At 37.9% G+C, this 25,076-nt stretch overlaps 1 protein-coding gene across 1 annotated transcript in view; it reads right to left on the reverse strand.

Annotated features, from left to right (window-relative positions):
- Positions 1-25,076, reverse strand: part of UMPS (uridine monophosphate synthetase) — a 47,400-nt gene that overhangs the window by 19,675 nt on the left and 2,649 nt on the right. Inside the window, exons 2-5 of the mRNA XM_082655422.1 lie at positions 9,897-10,050; positions 7,351-8,022; positions 1,777-1,952; positions 97-211 (exon numbers count right to left, since the gene is read on the reverse strand). Coding sequence (XP_082511548.1) covers positions 97-211; positions 1,777-1,952; positions 7,351-8,022; positions 9,897-10,050 — 1,117 coding nt within the window. The remainder of the gene's footprint in view (positions 1-96; positions 212-1,776; positions 1,953-7,350; positions 8,023-9,896; positions 10,051-25,076) is intronic.

Consider the following 25,076-nt stretch of genomic DNA (forward strand, 5'->3'; position numbering starts at 1 on the left):
ACTGCAAGCTATTTTGCATATCTAGGTTTTATTTTGTCCTTGCTGACTTGGGTAAAGAAGCATTTTGGAAAAACCATTACCAATGAATAGACTTACCTCCTGCTTCTAACTGAACTCCTGGAGTCAAGTGAAGAAATTCTGGTTTCATGCTTACTCGGGAGCCAGAAATAAAACCAACCACAAATTCAGAATGCTCTTCAGCCATTCTCACCTAAATGGAATGTAATAAAAGATTACAAGAAAGCACTTAACCACACAGAATGTAAGAAACTTTATTTTATAGATGCATTTCCTCATTTCATATTAAACTAATTACATCTAAAACGGGTAATCTTAGATATCAATCTACACACTTGCTCCATTAAGACCACCCTGAAATAACACCTTCCGTCCCCTTCTCCTATAACCAAACACTGAAAACACTAAAAATCTTATATTATGTGCATCTAAAATCTAGATGCTGCATCGTTACTTATTTGTAATAATGCTTGGGGACCTACCTACTTCCAAAAAGGATACAAGTAGTACTCTAGAATACATTTATAATGGTATAAAACCACACTGACTTACTGCCTATCTACATAGATATTCAAGGACAGCCACCACATAAAAAACCACTATGTTGTTAAGAGCTAGCTAAAGAAATCTTACCTCTACAGCTTTCCCTCTTCTTTAACATTTGCCAATAACTTGTCTCCACAATTTATCTACCATTACCTCACATTCATAGAGCCTCCCTAGAAGGTCTGCCTGACTTTCTAATTTGGCTCTTCCCTGAGGCCCAGACTGTTCCATTCTTGCCACTAAGTACTACCACCAACCAAAAATCAATGTATTGTCCTTGAGCCAGATCCAGAATGCCAAATATTAGCACTGGACTCATGGACCCTCTGCTATGAGAGTTGGGAAATCATAGACATTTATGGTCAATTCAGGGGTGCTGTTAAAACCTGGCCCTAGGGCCATATGAATTCTTCACAGTTCCACAGGCTTTGAAATATGAAACATAAATTCCCATGTAAAAATTAAAATTTTATTAAAAATTCCTGTTACTTTAAAAAGTAATAGTCTTTAAAATATCTGCAAAGATAATCCATCCATCTTTCTAGGTGACTATCCAACTATGAACCTTGCCCAGAGGAGAATGTAAAGAGGAGCTTTATAACTAGATGATTATCCATCTCTCATTTTTTTCTGGCATGCAGGGGGTTGGAGCTGGGCTCCACCAACCATGTATGGTGCTAAGGATTTTTAATAATGGGGAGCTACTAAAGGAAACAATGTGTCTGGACTCTAGTTAAGAGCTCTCCCATACAATGCCAATCAATATCAAAGACTGAAAAGGTGAGCTGCTTCATGTGGGCTGCTGTCATGAGAATGTGCATCTGTGTGTGACTCGGGAGAGTCCAAGAAACTGCGTATCTGGGAAAAAGCTATTCAATTTCAATTCATGGTGAAAGGGAAAAAACTCCTCTATCTTAAAGACCAGGTAAATACAGACATATGTTTATTTGACCCAATATCTGTGTTTCAATGTTTCTCTCTTAGAGTACAGTTCAAATTTCTTTGGTGTACACTACAAGATATAAAATGCAATTAACCATCAGGATATTCTAGCCAACTAGTATTACTATACTGTCACACAAACAGCAGGTGATTTTTTTGTTTTTGACAGCAATTCCATAGACCCCAAATTAAGGTATTTTCTTCCCCTGTAACATCTAGTGTCACAGCCCCGGCCTTCTGTTGCCCCAATCTCTCTCCTCTGTCACTTACCGCTGCTTCAGTATAGCTCCCAGTGGCCAAGGAGCCAGCAGAGCTCATTTCTGCAATGAGTAAGCATGCCCGGTGCAGGGGCAGGCCTACTTCTCCCAGGCCTTTCACAACTCCTGAGCCTGGAACCACATGAGCGTTTACTAGATCTGCCCAAGAAGCTATTTTAAAGACACCACCTATGAAAAGGGGAAAATGGTATCTGTCAATTTCCAAACAAAATCCCTTAACTTTTACCCAACCAACCAACTACAATATGGAAATAATCTCCTAGTAACATGTCAATGTAATAGCGAAACACTTCAAGAATTTTAGTGATTATCAGTGGACCTACTTGTGAAAAATTTATCTGTCCACCTGGTTAGCTGGTTGAGAAATCACAAGGAGAAAAAAATCTTATAAGTTCTACACTTAGTTTACTAGCAAAACTGATAAGACTGTTTTTCCTTGCAGGCTGATGCTTGTGACTACCAATAAGATTTATGCAACTGGAAAGGGTCCAGTGAAGACAGGTTGTTTGTTGAGTGGAAGATATCAATTGAAATTCCTCTGAAGATGACAAATTTTCATTCTGTAGGGATCTCTCAGAAACTTTACCATCTCTCAAATCTACTTGTTCCTTAGGTCTCTTTAGCTCTTCAAATTTCAATAGACAATTGTATTCATTTTAAAAGCAGACAACAGTAACCCAAGTAGATTTTTGAAAAAAAACTATATGCAAACTTATAGAAAGTTTGTATAACTCTTTCAACAATCTTTTTTTTTAAAGTATTTATTTATTGATTTGGCTGTGCCAGGTCTTACTTGCGGCATGCGGGCTCTTAGTTGCAGCATGCAGGATCTAGTTCCCTGACCAGGGATTGAACCTGGGCCCCATGCATTAGGAGTGCAGAGTCTTAACCACTGGACCACCAGGGAAGTCCCAACAGTCAATACCTTTAGCACATGAAGAAAGTCATTACAGCAAATCTCTCCTAAGGAAATAGCTTAAGAATATGTATGTATTACTTTAAGAAAAATTGTTGTCTCAAAAGATGCTTATAACTGTTAAATAACATAAAATGTCCGTTGTAAGGGTAAGTGAAAAAAGAGATATACCCAATATAACAGAAAGTTGCATAGAAGAATGGGTAAAGAATTGGTAAAGAATTAAGCACTTTTTAAAACTAATGTATGCTCTACCTTGAGCTATTTGACAAAATTTTTTAAAAAGGATGCATATCAACAGATCTTTTTCTGCTAAAAATAAATCTTACTTTATACTACCTTTTCCTTGTCTCCTATATCTGCAACTTTCATTCTTTGAATATTCAGAACTCATTGTGTTCTGCAGGGCCAACATCTGTCATTTTTGCCTGCCTAGAACCCATGTCCCCTTCTTCTGGCATAAGCACAGCCATTTTCTTTAGGGAAATAACCCCTAACTATACCTTGGGGTTCAAGAAGTTTACATAAATAGCCTCACAATGATCAAGGGATCAACCCTAGAAGATGAAGACATAACAACCGTAAATATTTATGTACCCAACACAGGAGCACCTCAATACATAAGGCAAATGCTCACAGCCGTGAAAGGGGAAATCAACTGTAACACAATAATAGTGGGGGAATTTAACACCCCACTTACACCAATGGACAGATCATCCAGACAGAAAACTAATAAGGAAACAAAAGCCTTAAATGACACGTTAGACCAGATACACTTAATCGATATTTACAGAACATTCCATCCGAAAGCAGCGGAATATACTTTCTTCTCAAGTGCACAAGGAACATTCTCCAGGACAGATCACATCTTGGGTCACAAATCAAGCCTCAGTAAATTTAAGAAATTGAAATCGTATCAAGCAACTTTCCAACCACAACACTATGAGATTAGAAAGCAATTACAGGAAACAAACTGTAAAACACAAACACATGGAGGCTAAGCAATATGCTATAAATAACCAAGAGATCAATGAAGAAATCAAAAAATACCTAGAAACAAATGACAAAGAAAACACGACGACCCAAAACCTATGGGATGCAACAAAAGCAGTTCTAAAAGGGAAGTTTACAGCAATACAATCCTACCTCAAGAAACAAGAAAAATCTCAAATAAACAACCTAACCTTATACATAAAGCAACTAGAGAAAGAAGAACAAAAAACCCGCAAAGTTAGTAGAAGGAAAGAAATCATAAAGATCAGAGCAGAAATAAATAGAAACAAAGAAAACAATAGCAGAGATCAATAAAACTAAAAGCTGGTACTTTGAGAAGATAAACAAAATTGATAAACCTTTAGCCAGACTCATCAAGAAATAGAGAAGACTCAAATCAATAAAATTAGAAATGAAAAAGAAGTTATAACTGACACTGCAGAAATACAAAGGATCATAAGAGACTACCACAAGCCACTATATGGCAATAAAATGGACAACCTGGAATGGACAAATTCTTAGAAAAGTACAACCTTCCAAGACTGAACCAGGAAGAAATAGAAAATACGAACACACCAATCACAAATAATGAAATTGAAACTGTGAATAAAAATCTTCCAACAAACAAAAGCTCAGGACCAGATGGCTTCACATGCGAATTCTAGTAAACATTTAGAGAAGAGCTAACACCGATCCTTCTCAAATTCTTCCAAAAAACTGCAGAGGGAGGAACACTCCCAAACTCACTGCACGAGGCCACCATCACCCTGATACCAAAAACAGACAAAGATATCACAACAAAAGAAAATCACAGGCCAATATCACTGATGAACACAGACGCAAAAATCCTTAACAAAATACTAGCAAACCGAATCCAACACATTAAAAGGATCATACACCATGATCAAGTGGGATTTATCCCAGGGATGCAAGGATTCTTCAATATATGCAAATCAATCAATGGGATACACCATATTAACAAACTGAAGAATAAAAGCCACATGATCACCTCAGTTGATGCAGAAAAAGCTTTCAACAAAATTCAACACCCATTTATGATAAAAACTCTCCAGAAAGTGGGCATAGAGGGAACCTACCTCAACATAATAAAGGCCATATACGACAAACCCACAGCAAACCATTCTCAATGGTGAAAAACTGAAAGCATTTCCTCTAAGATCAGGAACAAGACAAGGATGTCCACTCTTGCCAGTATTCAACAGTTTTGGAAGTCCTAGCTATGGCAATCAGAGAAAAGAAATAAAAGGAATCCAAATTGGAAAAGAAGAAATAAAACACTCACTGTTTGCAGATGTTTGCAGATGACATGATACTATACATAGAAAATCCTAAAGATGCCACCAGAAAACTACTAGAGCTAATCAATGAATTTAGTAAAGTCGCAGGATACAAAATTAATACACAGAAATCTCTGGCATTCCTATACACTAACAACGAAAGATCAGAAAGAGAAATTAAGGAAACAATCCCATTTACCATTGCAACAAAAAGAATAAAATACCTAGGAATAAACCTAAGGAGTCAAAAGATCTGTGTACAAAAAACTATAAGATACTAATGAAAGAAATCAAAGACAACAAAAACAGATGGAGAGATATACCATGTTCTTGGATTGGAAGAATCAATATTGTGAAAATGACTATACTACCCAAAGCAATCTACATATTCGATGCAATCCCTCTCAAATTACCAATGGCATTTTTCACAGAACTAGAACAGAAAATTTTGCATTTTGTATGGAAACACAGAAGACCCTGAATAGCTAAAGCAATCTTGAGAAAGAAAAACAGAGCTGGAGGAATCAGGCTCCCTGACTTCAGTCTACAATACAAAGCTACAGTAATCAAGACAGTATGGTACTGGCATAAAAACAGAAATATAAACCAGTGGAACAGGATAGAAAGCCCAGAGATAAACACACACCTATGGTCACCTAATCTATGACAAAGGAAGCAAGAATATGCAATGGAGAAATGACAGCCTCTTCAATACGTGGTGCTGGAAAAACCTGACAGCTACATTTTAAAGAATGAAATTAGAACACTCCCTAACACCATACAGAAAAATAAACTCAAAATGGATTAAAGACCTGAATGTAAGGCCAGATACTATAAAACTCTAAGAGGAAAACACAGGCAGAACACTCTCTGACGTAAATCGCAGCAAGATCTTTTTTGACTTCCCTCCTAAAGTAATGAAAATAAGAACAAAAATAAACAAATGGGACCTAATTAAACTCAAAAGTTTTTGCACAGCAAGTGAAACCATAAACAAAACAAAAAGACAACCCACAGAATGGGAGAAAATATTTGCAAACAAAGTAACTGACAAAGGATTAATCTCCAAAATATACAAACAGCTCATGCAGCTCAATATCAAAAAACAAAGAACCCAATCAAAAAACGGGCAGAAGACCTTAATAGACATTTCTCCAAAGAAGACATACAAATGGCCAACAAACACAGGAGAAGATGCTCAACATCACTAATTATTAGAGAAATGCAAATCAAAACTACAATGAGGTATCACCTCACACAGGTCAGAATGGCCATCATTAAAATATCTACAAACAATAAATGCTCGAGAGGGTGTGGAGGAAAGGGAACCCTCTTGTACTGTTGGTAGGAATGTAAATTAATACAGCCACTATGGAGAACAGTATGGAGGTTCCTTAAAAAACTAAAACTAGAACTACCATGTGACCCACAATCCAACTACTGGGCATATAGCCAGAGAAAAACATAATTCAAAAAGACACATGCACCCCAACGTTCATTGCAGCACTATTTACAACAGCCAGGACATGGAAGCAACCTAAATGTCCATCAACAGAGGAATGGATAAAGATGTGGTACATATATAAATGGAATATTACTCAGCCATAAAAAGGAATGAAATTGGGTCATTTGTAGAGACGTGGATGGACCTAGATAGAGACTGTCATGTAAGTCAGAAAAAGAAAAACAAATGTTGTATATTAACGTATATATGTGGAATCTAGAAAAATGGTATAGATGATCTTATTTCCAAAGCAGAAATAGAGACAGACGTAGAGAACAAACATATGGACACCAAGTTGTGGGGTCGGGGGGGTGAACTGGGAGATGGGGATTGACATATATATACTATCGATACTATGACAGATAACTAATGAGAACCTACTGTTTAGCTCAGTGAACTCTACTCAATGCTCTGTGGTGACCTAAATGAGAAGGAAATCCAAAAAAGAGCGGATATATGTATACGTATAGCTGATTCACTTTGCTGTACAACAGAAACTAACACAACATTGTAAAGCAACTATACTGCAATAAAAATTTAAAAAAAATAGCCTCACATCACCAGGAGCAGGGTATATTACCCAGGTGAGCTAATAAAGGTATTTTATACCCCAGGTCTGAGCGACTGGTTTGAGGAGTGTACCTACCTGAGAAAGAAGTCAAGAGAGAAGAAAGCAGAGCTGAGACTTGGAGAGAAAGCAAGGCCAAAAGACATCACTTGAGCTCCTAGAGCCAACCACGCTTGACAGGCTTTTCTACGGCTGGACTTTGTCATGTGAGCCAATACATTTCCTTCTGTTCTTCAGCCAGTTTAAGCTGGATTTGTGATTCTTGTTGGTTCCTGAATAATACTTACCTTCATACTGCTTTTTTACTGTGTTTCCTATATCTGCAAATTTCCGGTCTTCAAATATTAGAAACTCATGGCGTTTGGCCAGAATGGTTAACTCCTTCATCACATCCAGAGTAAAATCATTCAAAATATCTACATGAGTCTTGAGCATGCAGATTCTGGGTCCTAAAGCATCTGCTAGCTGCAACAGCTCTCTGGACTCTGAAATATCAGCAGACAGGCACAGATTGGTCTCCTTCTTTTGCATAAGCCTGAGAAGCTTTGATGCAACTGGGTGGATCCCGGGCAGCTCTGCACGTGCACCAAAGCTTAGTTCTTTGGGTCCTTTCTTTACAGAAGGGAGAGAACCATTATGATTAGCTGCGACAAAAACATTCTCCTGAATAAATCTCTTCACTCTCTCGACCATCTCAGCATCAATTTTTTTCTGTTGCTCAAGAATCTCCAGCATTTTGGACAATGTACACACTGAGTGGAGACGAATCCCATGCGCCTGCAACTTGTCCTTTCCTCCTTGCTCTCTGTCCAGCAGCACTATGGCATCAGTGACCTTCAAGCCCTCCTTCTGAAGAGCCTCAACAGTTTCCAAAACACTAGATCCACTGGTGACAACATCTTCAATGATCAAACAGGTTTCTCCTGGATTAATAGCCCCTTCTACAAGACGCTTAGTACCTAGAAAAGAAAAAATTACGTTGACTCTGTTTTAAAGTTATATATTTCAGCCAACTCAAGATGTATCTTGTAGTATAAATTTGGCATGTATTTATGAAGAGGGGGATAATCTAAATTATATTTTCTGATAATCTACTTTGGAACTACTTTATTTTTAAAATTCCTAATGAATCTTCAATGTGCCACAATTACTGTTTTGTTCAGTGCCTATGTATTTCAAAATTGTCAAAGTTACATATACAGAACATTTTTAGTAAAACTAGCAAATTATTTAATGGTGTAAAACATCATTTAATGTGTTTATGATCAAAATTTCAAATACAGGTTTTATTAAGGCAAGATCACCTAGGTCAATGAAAGTTATGAAACAAAGAATAGCCCAATATCATCAATGAAATCATTCCTTTTTCCATTAACAATTTCTTTATTCAAGATCAGCCAAACAACTGGCCTTCTGAGCACATAAATGCAGGAGGGAAAATATTCGACAACCACTGAGGTCAATCACCACAGCGTTATGAGCTATGTAATGTACTGTGACTAAACACACTTCCCCACTCCAACCCCTACTGCAGACTATTTTCAGATAATCTACAAACTGTAAATACTCAGGCTGTAGACTACACAGACTCACGGTTTAGAGATTCATTTTTACATTTTCCACTACCAAATTTATCTTATTTTGAATCAGAATAGATATAGTGGGCATTTTGCCTACATTCTGAACTTTCCACAGGTACTGTCTTTGCCCTTTCCCCAACTCCTTTCCTTCCCTTGCAGAACTGGCAAGTTTAACTGAATCATCTTAGGCGAGAACATAAGACTGCGAGTACTTATAGGTATATTTTTAAATTAATGATCTTATTCTAAGAAATATTTTTGAAGATACATAATAAGGAAATAGAAACAGTAGTCTTATGGCAGTGATTCATATAAACACTGTGCCACTAAGTGGCAAAAACATTTGTCTAATTTTTTTATAATGGAGAATTTCAAACAAAACTAGACAAAATAGTATAACAAACCTCCACAAATACAGCACCTCACCACTTAGCAACTCATGGGCAATCTTGTTTCAACTGTAACTCCAACATCACCCTCCCCCCATAATTTTTAGACGCAAATCCCAGACATCATATGATTTCATCATAAAATTTTTAGAACATGTCTGTAAAAAGGACTCTTTTCAAAAAGAAGTAATAAAAACAGTATCACACCAACGTAAAACAACACGAAAAAATCATTAGTACTTAAGATCATCAAATATGAAGTCAGTTCCAATACTTTTAGATTGATTTAGTTTTAACGCAGCCCACATTTAAAACACCCACCTGATAACCTACTGCCATGAACCCATAAAAACATCTTCATTTAGAATTTCATGTGGCATTTACTTTTTTTTTGGCTACCTGGACAGCTGTGGGATCTTATTTCCCCAACCAGGGATCGAACCTGGGCCCCCTGCAGTGGAAGTGCAGAGTCCTAACCACTGGACTGCCAGGGAATTCCCTCACATTGCTTTAACAGATTAATTTTATTCATGCAATTTAAATATAAATACATTGGGAAAGTAAGTGCTCTTAGAACATTCTTCTGATGAGGGAAGCGCTGGTAAAAATGTTGGGTTTCATAAATTTGGTGCACAAAAAAAGCACTTTTTTTCATTGCCTAATTAATACAAAGCATTTCACCCCTAGACTCTAAAGGAAAGGGAGGTGATTTATAACAACAGTTAACAAATTCCACAGGCCATAACAACTTAAAGGCCCTATGAAGAATATTCAAGGTGACTATGAACATCAGCGCCTAGAAGAACAAATTCTAAAAGTATCAGCCTACATGTCAACTTAAAGCTTACACTATTTTTACTTTACCATAATCCTTTGTTTCCTTCCTTCTAATAAGCATTGGAATTTGGTTGGTTGAACAGATAACCGTGGCCAATGGTAAAGCTGTATAAGGTACTCCACACACAGTATCAAAATTGATCCCTGCATTTTGGGCAGTTTGGAATAAAATTTCTGCAACCTGTAAAAAAACAACACATAACCCAATTATTATTATTACTATTTTAAGTGGTGTATAAATCATGTAACAACATAAAGACAGTAACAACCCAGCAAGGGAGAGTCTTAAACCTGATCAGAAAAATATAAATGCCTTTTTGTTAAGTTATCCTCTCCACAAATCCCAGTTTACCAATATAAATATAAAAACAGAAGAATTAACCTACTTAGCTAGACTCAGGGCTGCTCCAAGGGCAACATGGAATGTGTTAGGAAAGGCTATGATGTTCACCCTGAAGACTAAGGATGACCCCTAGGCTTCACAGTTTTCCTTAGTAATTCATTATGCTTGTCATGTCTAAACCTATCACCTGCTAGTTTTATTTTCCCAACAGAAGTCTTCAATTAAGAAGTTTCACAAGAGAAATTAAGAAAACAATTGCATTAAAAAGAATAAAACAGGGACTTCCCTGGCAGTCCAGTGGTTAAGACACCGCACTTCCACTGCAGGGGGCACGGGTTCAATCCCTGGTCAGAGAACTAGGATCCCGCATGCCGCACAGCACGGCCAAAAAAAAAAAAAAAAGAATAAAACACTTACAAATAAATTTAACCAAGGAAGTGAAAAACCTTTAACCAAGGAAGTGAAAGGCCTGTACACTAAAAACATAAGACATTGATTTTAAAAACAAACAAACAAACTTAAGATAACATAAGTAAATGGAAAAATATTCCATGCTCATGGATCAGAAAAATTAAACTGTTAAAATGTCCATACTAGGGCTTCCCTGGTGGCACAGTGGTTGAGAGTCCACCTGCCGATGCAGGGGACACGGGTTCGTGCCCCGGTCTGGGAAGATCCCACATGCCGCGGAGCGGCTGGGCCCATGAGCCATGGCCGCTGAGCCTGCGCGTCCGGAGCCTGTGCTCCGCAACGGGAGAGGCCACGACAGTGAGAGGCCTGCGTACCGCAAAAAAAAAAAAAAAAAAAAAGTCCATACTAAAAGCAATATACAGATTCAATGAAGTTTCTAAAAAATTACAATGGCACTTTTCACAGAAATGGAACAAACAATCCTAAAATTTGTATGGAACCACAAAAGACCCTGGATAGCCAAAACAATCTTGAGAAAGAAAAACAAAGCTGGAAGTATCATATTCCCTGATTTCAAACTATATTACAAAGTAATAGTAGTCAAAACACTATGGTATTGGCATAAATACAGACACACAGGTCAACAGAACAGAATAGAGAGCCCAGAAGTAAACCTACACATATATGTTCAATTAATTTACATCAAAGGAGCTAAGAATACACAAAGGGAAAAGGACAGTCTCTTCAACAAAATGGTTTTGGGAACACTAGACTACATCGTACACCATACACAAAAATTAACTCAAAATGGATTAATGACTTGAATGTAAGACCTAAAAACATAAACCTCCTTGAGAAAACAGGTGGTAAGTTCCTTGACAATGGTCTTAACAATGATGTTTTAGATTTGACACCAAAAGCAAAGAAATAAAACCAAAAATAAACAAGTGGGAAGGTGGTTCTAGATGGTGGAGTTAGAAGATCCTGAACTCACCTCCTCTCATGGACACAACAAATCTACAACTACATTAAGAACAATTCCCTCCGAAAAGAACCTGAGAGATAGGTGAACAGCTACTGCACAACAAAGGATAAAAGGGCACATGGAGATGGGTAGGAGAGTTAGAGACACAGTCTCGCCAAAAACTCCATCACTACTTCAGCAACCCATAACCAGGAGGGATCTCACAAATATGGAACTTCTCCCTGATGCTCCACATCAGTCACCCCAACCCCTGGGACCTACACCGGAGAGATGAGCACTCAAAACACCTGGCTTTGAAGACCAACAGGGCTTGGATCCAGGAAAACCATATGGATGTAGGGAATAGAGATCTGCTCTTAAATGGCTTGTGTGCAGACTCACTCACCCTGGGACCCAACACAAAAACTGTAGCCTGAAAAGAGCCTAGATCATATGTGAAGTAAGTTCACTTGCTAATCTTAAAGTGTCTGCCAGAGGGGCTCTGTTGGGGCTTTCTCCAGGTATGGAGCCACTGGCAGGCACCATTTTTACACTCTCTTTCTAACTTGCTACTGCCTGCCCCTCCCTGCACCACAGCCCCAGCCCCACCAGAGGCAGTGGGTGAATACACCACTTCCCCATGTTTCTGCTGCAGCCTGTTCCCCCATCCTCCACTGATCCTGCAGCCACACCAGTGGTGTGGATGCACACCAAAGCCAGTGGGCACATGTAGCCCAAACAGGGGACACCACTTGAGTGTGTGCTTTCGTTGCTAGGGGGGATTGCATTTCTGGGCCCCAAAGGTGTGAAACAATCAAAGACACAGTTTGAGAAACAACTAAGAACTAGAGCAAGGTTGAACAGTAAGGTTCATTTCCCAAACAGGGCCACCCCTTCAAGACTAGAAAAGATAACTCTAACACCTAACACATAGAAACACAGAGTCAAGCAAAATGAGAAAACAGGTATATGTTCCAAACGAAAACAAAAGATAAAACCCCAATAAAAAACCTTAATGCAACAGAAATAAGTAATTTACCTGATAAAGAACTCAAAGTAATGGTCTTAAAGATGCTCACCAAAATAGGAAAAAGAATGGATGAACACAGAACTTCAACAAAGAGACAGAAAATATAAAAACATACCAAAGACAAGTCAAAGAGCTGAAGAATACAATAACTGATCTGAAAAATAAACTAGAGGGGTTCAACAGCAGACAAGATGAAGCAGAAGAAAAGATCAGTAATCTGGAAGACAGGGCAGTGGAACTCACCCTAACAGAGCAGCAATAAACAGAACAAAACACCAGCATTTTAAAAAGCAAAAATAGCGTAGGGGACGTAGGGAAAAATATTGAGAATAACATTCACATTATAGATTAGAAGAGTCCCAGAAGAAGAGAGGAAAAAAAGGGGCAGAAAACTTATTTGAAGAAATAATGACTGGGGTGCAGAGACAAGATGGCAGAGGAGGACTTGAGCTCACCTCTTCTTACAAAAACACCAAAATCACAACTAACTGCTGAACAACCATTGACAAAAAAAATGCTGGAACCTACCAAAAAAGATATTCTATACCCAAAGACAAAGAAGAAGCCACAATGAGAAGGTAGGAGGGGTGCAATCGCAATAAAATCAAAACCCATACCCGCTGGGTAGGTGACCCACAAACTGGAAAATAATTATACCACAGAAATTCTCCCACATGAGTGAAAGTTCTGAGCCCCACACCAGGCTCCCCAGCCTGGAGGTCTGGCAATGGGAGGAGGAGCCCCCAGAGAATCTGGCTTTGAAGGCAAGCAAGGTTTGATCACAAGAATTCCACAGGACTGGGAGAAATAGAAACTCCACTCTTGGAGGGCACACAAAAGGTCTCATGTGACCAGGACCCAGGGAATAAAGCAGTAACCTCATAAGAGGCTGGGCCAGACCTACTTGATGGTACTGGAGGGTCTCCTACGGAGGTGGGGTGGGGGAGGCAGCTGTGGCTCACTGTGGGGACAAAGACACTGGCGGTGGTAGTTCTGGGGAGTACGCATTGGCATGAGTCCTCCTGGAGGGTGCCATTCTCTCACCAAGACCTGGCCCCACTCAACAGCTGGTAGGCTCCAGAGCTGGCATGCTTCAGGCCAAACAACCAACAAGGTGGGAACACAGCCATACCCATCAGCAGACAGGCGGCTTAAAGTCTTCCTGAGCAAACAGCTGCCTGCAAAACACACCCCGACGTGGCCCTGCCCCCCAGAGGGACAAGTCCCAGCTCCACCCACCAGTGGGCAGGAACCAGTCCCTCCCACCAGGAAGCCTGCACAAGCCTTTTAGACAGCCTCATCCACCAGGGGGCAGACAGCAGAAGAACTACAACCCTGCAGCATGCAGAAACCGCAATCAAAGAAAGTTAGGCAAAATGATATGGTAGAGGAATATGTCCCACATGAAGGAACAAGAGAAAACCCCAGAAGAACAACCAAGTAAAATGGAGACAGATAATCTACTTGAAAAAGAATTCAGAGTAATGATAGTAAAGATGATCCAAGATTTCAGAAAAAGAATGGAGGCACAGACGGAGACTATACAAAAACGCTTAACAAAGACCTAGAAGAACTAAAGAACAAACAAAGAGATGAACAATACAATAACTGCAATAAAAACTACACTACAAGGAATCAATAGTAGAATAACAGAGGCAGAAGAACAGATAAATGAGCTGGAAAACAGAATGATGGAAATCATGGCTGTGGAAAATAAAAAAAAAACAGAATTAAAAGAAATGAGGACAGTCTAAAAGACCTCTGGGACAACATTAAACACACCAACATTTGCATTACAGGGGTACCAGAAGGAGAAGAGAGAAAGGTCCTGAGGAAGTATTTGAAGAGATAATAGCTGAAAACCTCCATAATATGGGAAAGGAAACAGTCACCCAAGTCCAGGATGCACAGAGAGTCCCAGGCAGGATAAACCCAAAGAAGAACATGACGATACACATGGTAATAAAACAGATAAAAATTAAAAACAAAGAAAAAATACTGAAAGCAATGAGGGAAAAGCAACAAATAACATACAAGGGAATCCCCACAAGGTTATCAGCTGATTTCTCAGCAGAAACTGCAGACCAGAAGGGAGTGGCATGATATATTTAAAGTGATAAAAGGGAATAACATACAACCAAGAATACTCTACCCAGCAAGGCTCTCATTCAGATTCAATGGAGAAATAAAAATTTTTACAGACAAGCAAAACCTAAGAGAATTCAGTACAATCAGACCTTTGCAGTACAAAGGTCAGTACAATCAGACCTTTGCAACGTACGCTAAAGGAACTTCTCTAGGCAGAAAAGGCCACAACTAGAAATAAGAAAATTACGAATGGAAAAGCTCACCAGTAAAGGCAAACACACAGTAAAGGTAGGAAATCACATACACACAAATATGACATCAAAACCAGCAACTGTGAGAGGAGGAGAGTACAAATGCAGGATATTGGAAATGCATTTGAAATTAAGAGACCAGCAACTTAAAACAATCTTGTATATATATAGACTGCTATATCAAAACCTCACGGTAATGGCAAACCAAAAATCTACAATAGATACACATACAAAAAAGAAATAGAAACCTAAACACAACAGTAAAGATAAACTTCAAATCACAAGAGAAGAGAACAAAAGAGAAAGGGAAGAAAAAAGATCTACAAAAACAAATCCAGGGCTTCCCTGGTGGCACAGTGGTTGAGAGTCCGCCTGCCGATGCAGGGGACACAGGTTCGTACCCCGGTCTGGGAAGATCCAACATGCCGCGGAGCGGCTGTTGAGCGGCCCATGAGCCATGGCTGCTGAGCCTGCGCGTCCGGAGCCTGTGCTCCGCAGCAGGAGAGGCCACAACAGTGAGAGGCCCGTGTACCGCAAAAAACAAAAAAAAATCCAAAACAATTAACAAAATGGCAATAAGAACATACATATCAACAATTACCTTAAATGTAAATGGATTAAATGCTACAATCAAAAGACACAGTCTGGTTGAATAGATACAAAAACAAGACTCATATATACGCTGTCTACAAGAGACCCACTTCAAAACTAGGGACACATACAGACTGAAAGTGAGGGGATGGAAAAAGGTATTCCATGCAAACAGAAATCAAAAGAAAGCTGAAGTAGCAATACTCATGTCAGACAAAACAGACTTTAAAATAAAGACTGTAAAGATGTTAAAAATAAATAAATAAATAAATAAAATAAAGTCTGTCACAAAGCACACTGAATAACGATCAAGGGATCAGTTGAAGAAGATAGAAAAATTGTAAATAAATATGCACCCAACATAAGAGCACCTCGATATATGAGGCAAATGCTATCATCCATAAGAGGAGAAATCAACAGTCACACAATAGCGAAGGACTTTTAACACCCCACTTAACATCAATGAACAGGTCATCCAGACAGACAATCAATAAGGAAACACATGTCTTAAATGACACATTAGACCAGATGGTCTTAATTGATACTTACAGAACATTCCATCTAAAAGCAGCAGACTACACATTCTTCCCAAGTGCACAGAGGACATTCTCCAGGATTCATTACATGCTGGGCCACAAAGCAAGCCTCAGTAAGTTTAAGAAAACTGAAATCATATCAAGCATCTTTTCTGATCACAATGCTATGAGTTTAGAAATCAACAAGGAAAAAAACTGTAAAAAACACAAACAAGTGGAGGCTAAACAATATGGTACTATATAACCAATGGATCACTGAAAAAATCAAAGAGGAAATCAAAAAATAACTAGAGACAAGTGAAAACGAAAGCATGACAATCCAAAATCTATGGGACACAGCAAAAGAGTTCTAAGAGGGAAATTTATAGTAATACAATCTTACCTCAGGAAACAAAGAACATCTCAAATAAACGACCTAACTTTGCACGTAAAGCAACTACAGAAAGATGAACAAACAAAACCCAAAATTAGTAGAAGTAAAGAAATCACAAAGATCAGAGCAGAAATAAATGAAACAAAGATGAAGAAAATAATAGAAAAGATGAATGAAATTAAAATCCCGTTCTTTGAAAAGATAAAAATGGAAAAAGCTTTAGAAAGACTCATCAAGAAAAAGGGAGAGGGCTCAAATCAATAAACTTAGAAATGAAAAAGAAGAAATTACAACGGATACGACAGATATACAAACGACCACAGGAGACTACTACAAGCAACCATATGCCAATAAAATGGACAACCTAGATGAAATGGACAAATTCTTAAAAAGGTACACTCTCTGAAGACTGAACCAGGAAGAAATAGAAAATATGAACAGACAAATTGCAAGTACTGAAATTGAAACTGTGATTAAAAAACTCCCAGCAGGGACTGCCTGTTGGCAGAGTGGTTAAGAATCCACCTGCCAATGCAGGGGACACAGGTTCGATCCCTGGTCCAGGAAGATCCCACATACCGCAGAGCAACTAAACCTGTGCACCACAACTACTAAGCCTGCACTCTAGACCCAGGAGCTACAACTACTGAGCCCGCGTGCCACAACTACTGAAGCCCGCATGCCTAGAGCCCGTGCTCTGCAACAAAAGAAGCCACTGCAATGAGAAGCCCGCGCACCGCAACAAAGAGTACCCCCCACTCGCCGCAACTACAGAAAGCCCACACACAGCAACAAAGACCCAACACAGCCATACATAAATAAATATTTATTTTTAAAAATAAATAAACAGAAAAACCTCCCAACGAACAAAAGTCCATGACGACATGGCTTCACAGAATTCTATCAAATTTAAAGAAGACTGAACACCTATCCTTCTGAAACTCTTCCAAAAAATTGCAGAGGAACGAACACTCCCAAGTGCATTCTATGAGGCCACGATCACCCTGATACCAAAATCAGACAAAGATACTGCAAAAAAAGAAAATTACAGGCCAATATCACTGAAGGACATATACGCAAAACTCCTCAACAAAATACTAGCAAACTAAATCCAACAATACATTAAAAGGATCATACGCCATGATCAAGTGGGATTTATCCCAGGGATAAAAAGATTTTTCGGTATCCATAAGTCAATCAGCATGATATACCACATCAACAAATCGAAGAATAAAAATCACATGATCATCTCAATAGATGCAGAAAAAGTTTTTAATAAAACTGAATACCCATTTATGATAAAAACTCTCCAAAAAGTGGGCATAGAGGGAACATACCTCAACATAATAGAGGCCATGTATGACAAACCTACAGCTAACATCATATTCAATGGTGAAAAGGTGAAAGCATCTAAGATCAGGAACGAGACAAGGATGTCCACTCTTGCCACTTTCATTCAACAGTTCTGGAAGTCCTAACCATGGCAATCAGAGAAGAAAAAGAAATAAAAGGAATCCAAATTGGAAAAGAAGCAACAAAATACTCACTGTTTGCAGATGACATGATGCTATACATAGAAAATCCTAAAGATGCTACCAGAAAACTATTAGAGCTCATCAATAAATTTGGTAAAGTTGCAGGATACAAAATTAATACACAGAAGTCTCTTGCATCTCTATACACTAAAAACAGAAGATCAGAAAGAGAAATTAAGGAAACAATCCCATTTGCCAGCACATCAAAAAGAATAAAATACCTGGTAATAAACCTACCTGAGGAGACAAAAGACCTCAACTCTGAAAACTATAAGACACTGATGAAAGAAATCAGAGATGACACAAACAGATGGAAAGATATATCGTGTTCTTGGATTGGAAGACTCAATATTGTCAAAATGATATACTACCCAAGGCAATCTACAGATTCAATGCAACCCCTATCAAACTACCAATGGCATTTTTCACAGAACTAGAACAGAAAAACTTTTAATTTGTATGGAGACACAAAAGACCCCAAATAGCCAAAGGAATCTCAAGAAAGAAAAACAGAGATGGAGGAATCAGGCTCCCTGACTTCAGATTATACTACAAAGCTACAGTCATCAAAACACTATGGTACTGGCACAAAAACAGAAATATAAAATCAGTGGAACATGACAGAAAGCCCAGAAATAAACCCATACACCTATGGTCAATTAATCTATGACAAAGGAGGAAAGACTATACAATGGAGAAAACACAGCCTCTTCAATAAGTGGTGCTGGGAAAACTGGACAGCTATGTAAAAGAATATTAGAACATTCTTTATCACCATATACAAAAATAAACTCAAAATGGTTAAACACCTAAATGTAAGACCAGATAACATAAAACTCTTAGAGGAGTACATAGGCAGGAAACTCTTTGAAATAAATTGCAGCAATATCTTTTTCAATCCGTTTCCTAGAGTAATGGAAAAAAAATAAACAAATGGGACCTGATTAAACTTAAAAACGTTTGCACAGCAAAGGAAACCATAAACAAATCAAAAAGACAACCCACAGAATGGGAGAAAATATTTGCAAATGATGCAACTGGCAGTGAATTAATCTCCAAAATTTACAAACAGCTCATGCAGCTCAATATCAAATAAACAAGCAACTCAATCAAAAAATGGACAGAAATAGACATTTCTCCGAAGAAGACAGACATACAGATGGCCAAGAGGCATATGAAAAGATGCTCAACATTGCTAATTATTAGAGAAATGCAAATCAAAACCACAAAGAGGTACCACCCACACCAGTCAGAATGGCCATCATCAAAAGGTTTACAAACAATAAATGCTGGACAGGGCTTGCAGAAAAGGGAGCCCTCCTACACTGTTGGTGGGAACACAAACTGGTACTGCCACTATGCAGAACAGTATGGACGTTCCTTAAAAAACTAAAAATATAGCTACTATATGATCCAATAATCCCACTCCTGGGCAGATATCTGGAAAAAAACATGGTTCAAAAGGATACATGCACCCCAATGTTCATTGCCGTGCTGTTCACAATATCCAAGACATGGAAGCAACCTAAATGCCCATCAACACATGACTGGATAAAGAAGATGTGGTATATAAATACAATGGAATATTAATCAGCCATTAAAAAAATGAAATAATGCCATTTGCAGCAACATGGATGGACCTGGAGATTATCACACTAAGTGAAGTAAGTTAGACAGAGAAAGACAAATATCATATGATATCCCTTATATGTGGAATCTAAAATGAAATGACACAAATGAACTTATTTACAAAACAGAAATAGACTCCTAGACTTAAAAAACAAACTTATGGTTACAAAAGGGAAAGGTGGTGGGGGCAGGGAGGGATAATTGATAGTTTGGAATTGACATATACACACTACTATATTTAAAATAGATAACCAACAAGGTCCTATTGTATAGCACAGGGAACTATGCTCAATATTCTGTAATAACCTAAATGGGAAAAGAATTTGAAAAAGAATAGATACATGTATATGTATAACTGAATCACTATGCTGCACACCTGAAACTAATACAATATTGTTAATCAACTATACTCTAATATTAAAAAAAAAGGAACACAATTTTTTAAAAAAAGGAAAGAATGGCTAAAAATTTCCTGAAGATTCAGGAAGTCCAGAGTGTTCCAAAGAAGATGAACCAGAAGAAACCTGAACCAAGACACATAATTAAAATGTCAAAAGTTGAAGACAAGGAGAGAATCTTAAAAGTGGCAAGAGAAAAACAACTTGTTATATACAACAGAATCTCCCTTCATAAGACTATCAGCAGACTTCTCAGCAAAAACTTTGCATGCCAGAAGGAAGTGGCATGACATATTCAAGGTGCTCAAAGGAAAACACTTCCAACCAAGAATACTCTAGACCATATGCACCTAATAAATACAGAGAACATTCCATCCAAAAGCAGAATACACATTCTTCTCAAGTGTATATGGAACATTCTCCAAGATAGATCATATGCTAGACCACAAAACAAGTCTCAAGAAATTTATTGAAATCATATCAAGTATCTTTCTGACCACAATGGCATGAAACTGGAAATACAGAAAGAAAACAAGAAAAATCTCAAATATGTGAAGATTAAACAACATGCTATTGAACAACCTGTGGGTCAATGAAGAAATCAAAGGAGAAATTTCAAAAACAACCCTTAAGACAAATGAAAATCAAAACAAAACATACCAAAATCTATCGGATGCCACAAAAGCAGTTATAAAAGGGAAGTTTATAATGACACAGGCCTACCTCAAGAAATAAGAAAAATCTCAAATAAATGACCTAACTTTATACCCAAACAAAGCAGAAAAAGAACAAATGAAGCCCAAAGTTAATAGAAAGAAGGAAATAATAAAGATAGGAGTGGAAAAAAAATGAAAGAGACTATTAAAAAGACAATTAAAAAAATAATGAAACTAAGAGCTGAGTCTTTGAAAAGATAAAATTGATAAACATTTAGCTAGAGTCACCAAGAAAAAAGAGAGAGCTCAAATAAATAAAATCAGAAATGAAAGAGAACATACACCAGATACCAAGGAAATACAAAGGTTCATAAGAGGTTACTATGAACAACTATATATCAACAAATTAAATAACCTGGAAGAAATAGGTAAGTTCCTAGAAACACACAATCTTCTAAGACTGAATCATGAATAGAAAATATGCATAAACCGATTACTAGTAAGGAGAATGAATCAGTAATAAACAAACAAAAACAGCAACAAGAAAAAACAACTCACAACACAAGTCCAGGACCAGATGGCTTCATTGTTGAATTTTACCAAACATTCAAAAAAGATTTAATACCTATCCTCCTCAAACTCTTCCAAAAAATTAGAGGAGGGAATGTTCCCAAACTCATTTTACAAGGCCACCATTACACTGATAGCAAAACCAGATAAGGACACAACAAAAAAAGTACAGGCCAGTATTGCTGATGAATTTAGAGGCACAAATCTTCAACAAAATATTAGCAAACCAAATTCAACAATACATTACAAGGACAATAAGCTATGATCAAGTGGGATTTATCCCAGGCAATACAAAGAAGGTTCAACATCCACAAATCAATGTGATACACCACATTAACAAAACAAAGGAGAAAAATCATATGATCATCTCAATAGGTACAGAAAAAGCATTTGACAAAATTCAACAACCATTTATGACAGAGACTGAACAAAGGGTAGAGATGGAACGTACCTCAAGATAATAAAAGCCATATATGACAGGCCCACAGCTAATCATTATACTCAATGGTGAAAATCTGAAAGCTATTTCGTTAAGATCAGAAACATGATAAAGATGCCCATTCTTGCCATTTTTACTCAACATACTATTGGAAGTCCTAGCCAGAGCAATTAGGCAGAAAAAAGAAATAAAAGCCATCCATACTGGAAAGGAAGAAGTAACTAAGTGGGCAACAACATGATTTAACATTTAGAAAACCATAAAGAGTTCACCAAAAAATTGTTTGAAGTAATAAACAAATTCAGTAAAGTTGCAAGGTACAAAATCAATATACAAAAATCTGTTGTGGGGCTTCCCTGGTGGCGCAGTGGTTGAGAGTCCGCCTGCCGATGCAGGGGACGCGGGGACGCGGGTTCGTGCTCTGGTCCGGGAAGATCCCACATGCCTCAGAGCGGCTGGGCCCGTGAGCCATGGCCGCTGAGCCTGCGCGTCCGTAGCCTATGATCCGCAACGGGAGAGGCCACAACGGTGAGAGGCCCGCGTAACGCAAAAAAAAAAAAAAAAAAAAAAAAAAAAAATCTGTTGTGCTTTTATACACTAACAACAAACCATCAGAAAGAGAAATTAAGAAAACAATGCCATACACAATTGCCTCAAAAAGAACAAAATACCTAAGAATAAATTTAACCAAGGAGGTCAAAGACCTGTACACTAAAAACTGTAAGACACTGATGAACAAAATTGAGATGACACAAATAAATGAAGATATTCCATGATCATATATTGGAAGAATTAATACTGTAAAAATGTCCATACTATCCAAAGCAGTCTGCAGATTCAATGCAATCGCTATCAAAATTCCAAAGACACTTTTCACAGAAATAGAACAAACAACCCTAAAATTTCTTTGGTACCATGAAAGATCTCAAATAGCCAAAGCAATCTTGAGAAAGAAAAATAAAGCTGGAGGCATCACACGCCCTGACTTCAAACTATAAACAGAATGGTATTGGCATAAAAACAAACAAATAGATCAATGGAACAGAAAAGAGAATAAACCCTAAAAATAAAACCAAGCACGTATGTTCAGTTAATTTATGACAAAGGAGTCAAGAATATACAATGGGAAAGGATGGTCTCTTCAATAAAATAGTGTTTGTAAAACTGGACAGCCACATGCAAAAGAATGAAACTGGACCACTATATTACACCATACACAAAAATTAACTCAAAATGGATTAGACTTGAATGTAAGACCTGAAACCATAAAACTCCTAGAATAAAACATAGGTAGTAAGCTCCTTGACATCACTCTTAGTGATATTTCTTTGGATCTAACTTCAAAGGCAATGGCAACAAAAGCAAAAATAAACTAATGAGACCACATCACACTAAAGAGCTTCCACACAGCAAAGGAAGCCATTAGTAACAAAAAAAGGTAACCTTCTGAATTGCAGAAGATATTTGCAAATTATATGTCCAAAAAGGGGTTAGTATCCAAAATATATAAAGAACCCACACAGCTCAGTAATTTAAAAAAAGATCTGATTAAAAAATGGGCAGAAGATCTGAACAGACATTTTTCCAAAGAAGACATATTGATACAAATGGCCAACAGGCATATGAAAAGATGCTCAGTATCACTAATCATCAGGGAAATGCACATCAAAACCACAATGTGGTATCACTTCACACCTTTCAGAGTGGCTATTATCAAAAGAGCAAGAAATAATAAGTATAAGGACTTCCCCGGTGGTCCAGTGGTAAAGAATCCGCCTTCCAATGCAGGGGATGCAGATTCAATGCCTGATCAGGGAACTAAGATCCCACATACCGTGGGGCAACTAAGCCCATGTGCCACAACTACTGAGCCCGTGTGCTGCAAACTACAGAGTCCACGTGCTCTGGAGCCCGTGAGCAACAACTATGGAGAAAACCCACAGGCCACAACTAGAGAAAAGCCCACACGCTGCAATGAAAGATCCCACATGCCACAATGAAGATCCCACATGCCACAACTAAGACACGATGCAGCCAAGAATAAACTAATTAATTTTTAAAAAAGGAAATAATAAGTGTTGGTGAGGATATGAAGAAAATGGAACCCTTGTGCACTGATGGAGAAAATGTTAATTAGTGCAGCCACTGTGGAAAATAGTAAAATTTAAAAATTTTAATTAAAAATTAAAAACAGAACTCCCACGAAAAATTAAAATTAAAAACAGAACTCCCACGTGATCCAGCAATTCCACATCTGGATATTTATCTGAAGAAAATGAAAACATTATCTTGAAAAGATTTCTGCACCCCCATGTTCACTACAGCATTATTTACAATAGCCAAGATATGGAAACAACCTAATTTGCAAAACAACCATGAATGAACAAGTGGATAAAGAAAATGTGGTGTACACACACACACACACACACACAAAGGAATATTATTCAGCCACGATAACTGTAAAACATTGAAATTTGCTCAACGTAGATGGACTTGAAGGGCATTATGTTAAGTGAAATAAGTGAGATGGAGAAAGACAACTACTTCATGATCACATTTATATGTGGAATCTTAAAAAAACAAACAAAAAGACAAGTCATAGATACACAGAACAGATTAGTGGTTGCTAGAGGTAGAGAGTAGTGGGTAGGCAAAATGGGTGAAGTGATTCAAAAGGTACAAACTTACAGTTATAAAATAAGTAAGGCATAGAGATGTAATACACAGCATGGTGACTATAGTTAATAATACTGTATTGCATATTTGAAGGTTACTGAGAGATCTTAAAAGTTCTCAGCAGAAGAAAAAAAATTTTTAACTATGAACACAGACATGTTAACCAGACTTGCTGCGGCAATCATTACACAATATATACAAATAGAGTCACTACGTTGTACACCTGAAACTCATATAATTTTATATGTCAATTATATCTTAATAAAAAAATCAATGGAAGAATATACACCAAAGTGTTTTCTTAAAGTTTTCATAGGACTTCCCAGGTGGTGCAGTGGTTAAGAATCTGCCTGCCAATGCAGGGGACATGGGTTCGAGCCCTGGTCCAGGAAGATCCCAAGTCCGTGGAGCAACTAAGCCCACGCGCCACAACTACTGATGCTGCACTCTAGAGCCCATGAGCCACAACTACTGAGCCCACATGCCACAACTACTGAAGCCCGTGCACCTAGAGGCTGTGCTCCGCAACAAAGAGAAGCCACTGCCACGAGAAGCCCATGCACCGCAACAAAGAGTAGCCCCCCCTCGCCGCAACTAGAGAAAGCCTGTGCGCGGCAATGAAGACCCAACACGAAGACCCAACGCAGCCAAAAATAAATTAATTAAAAAAAAAAGGTGACTTTTAAAAAAAATAAAGGTCTCATAAATACAGAGCCT

The sequence above is a fragment of the Grampus griseus genome (assembly GCF_964374135.1).
Source record: "Grampus griseus genome assembly, chromosome: 5".
NCBI lineage: Eukaryota > Metazoa > Chordata > Mammalia > Artiodactyla > Delphinidae > Grampus > Grampus griseus.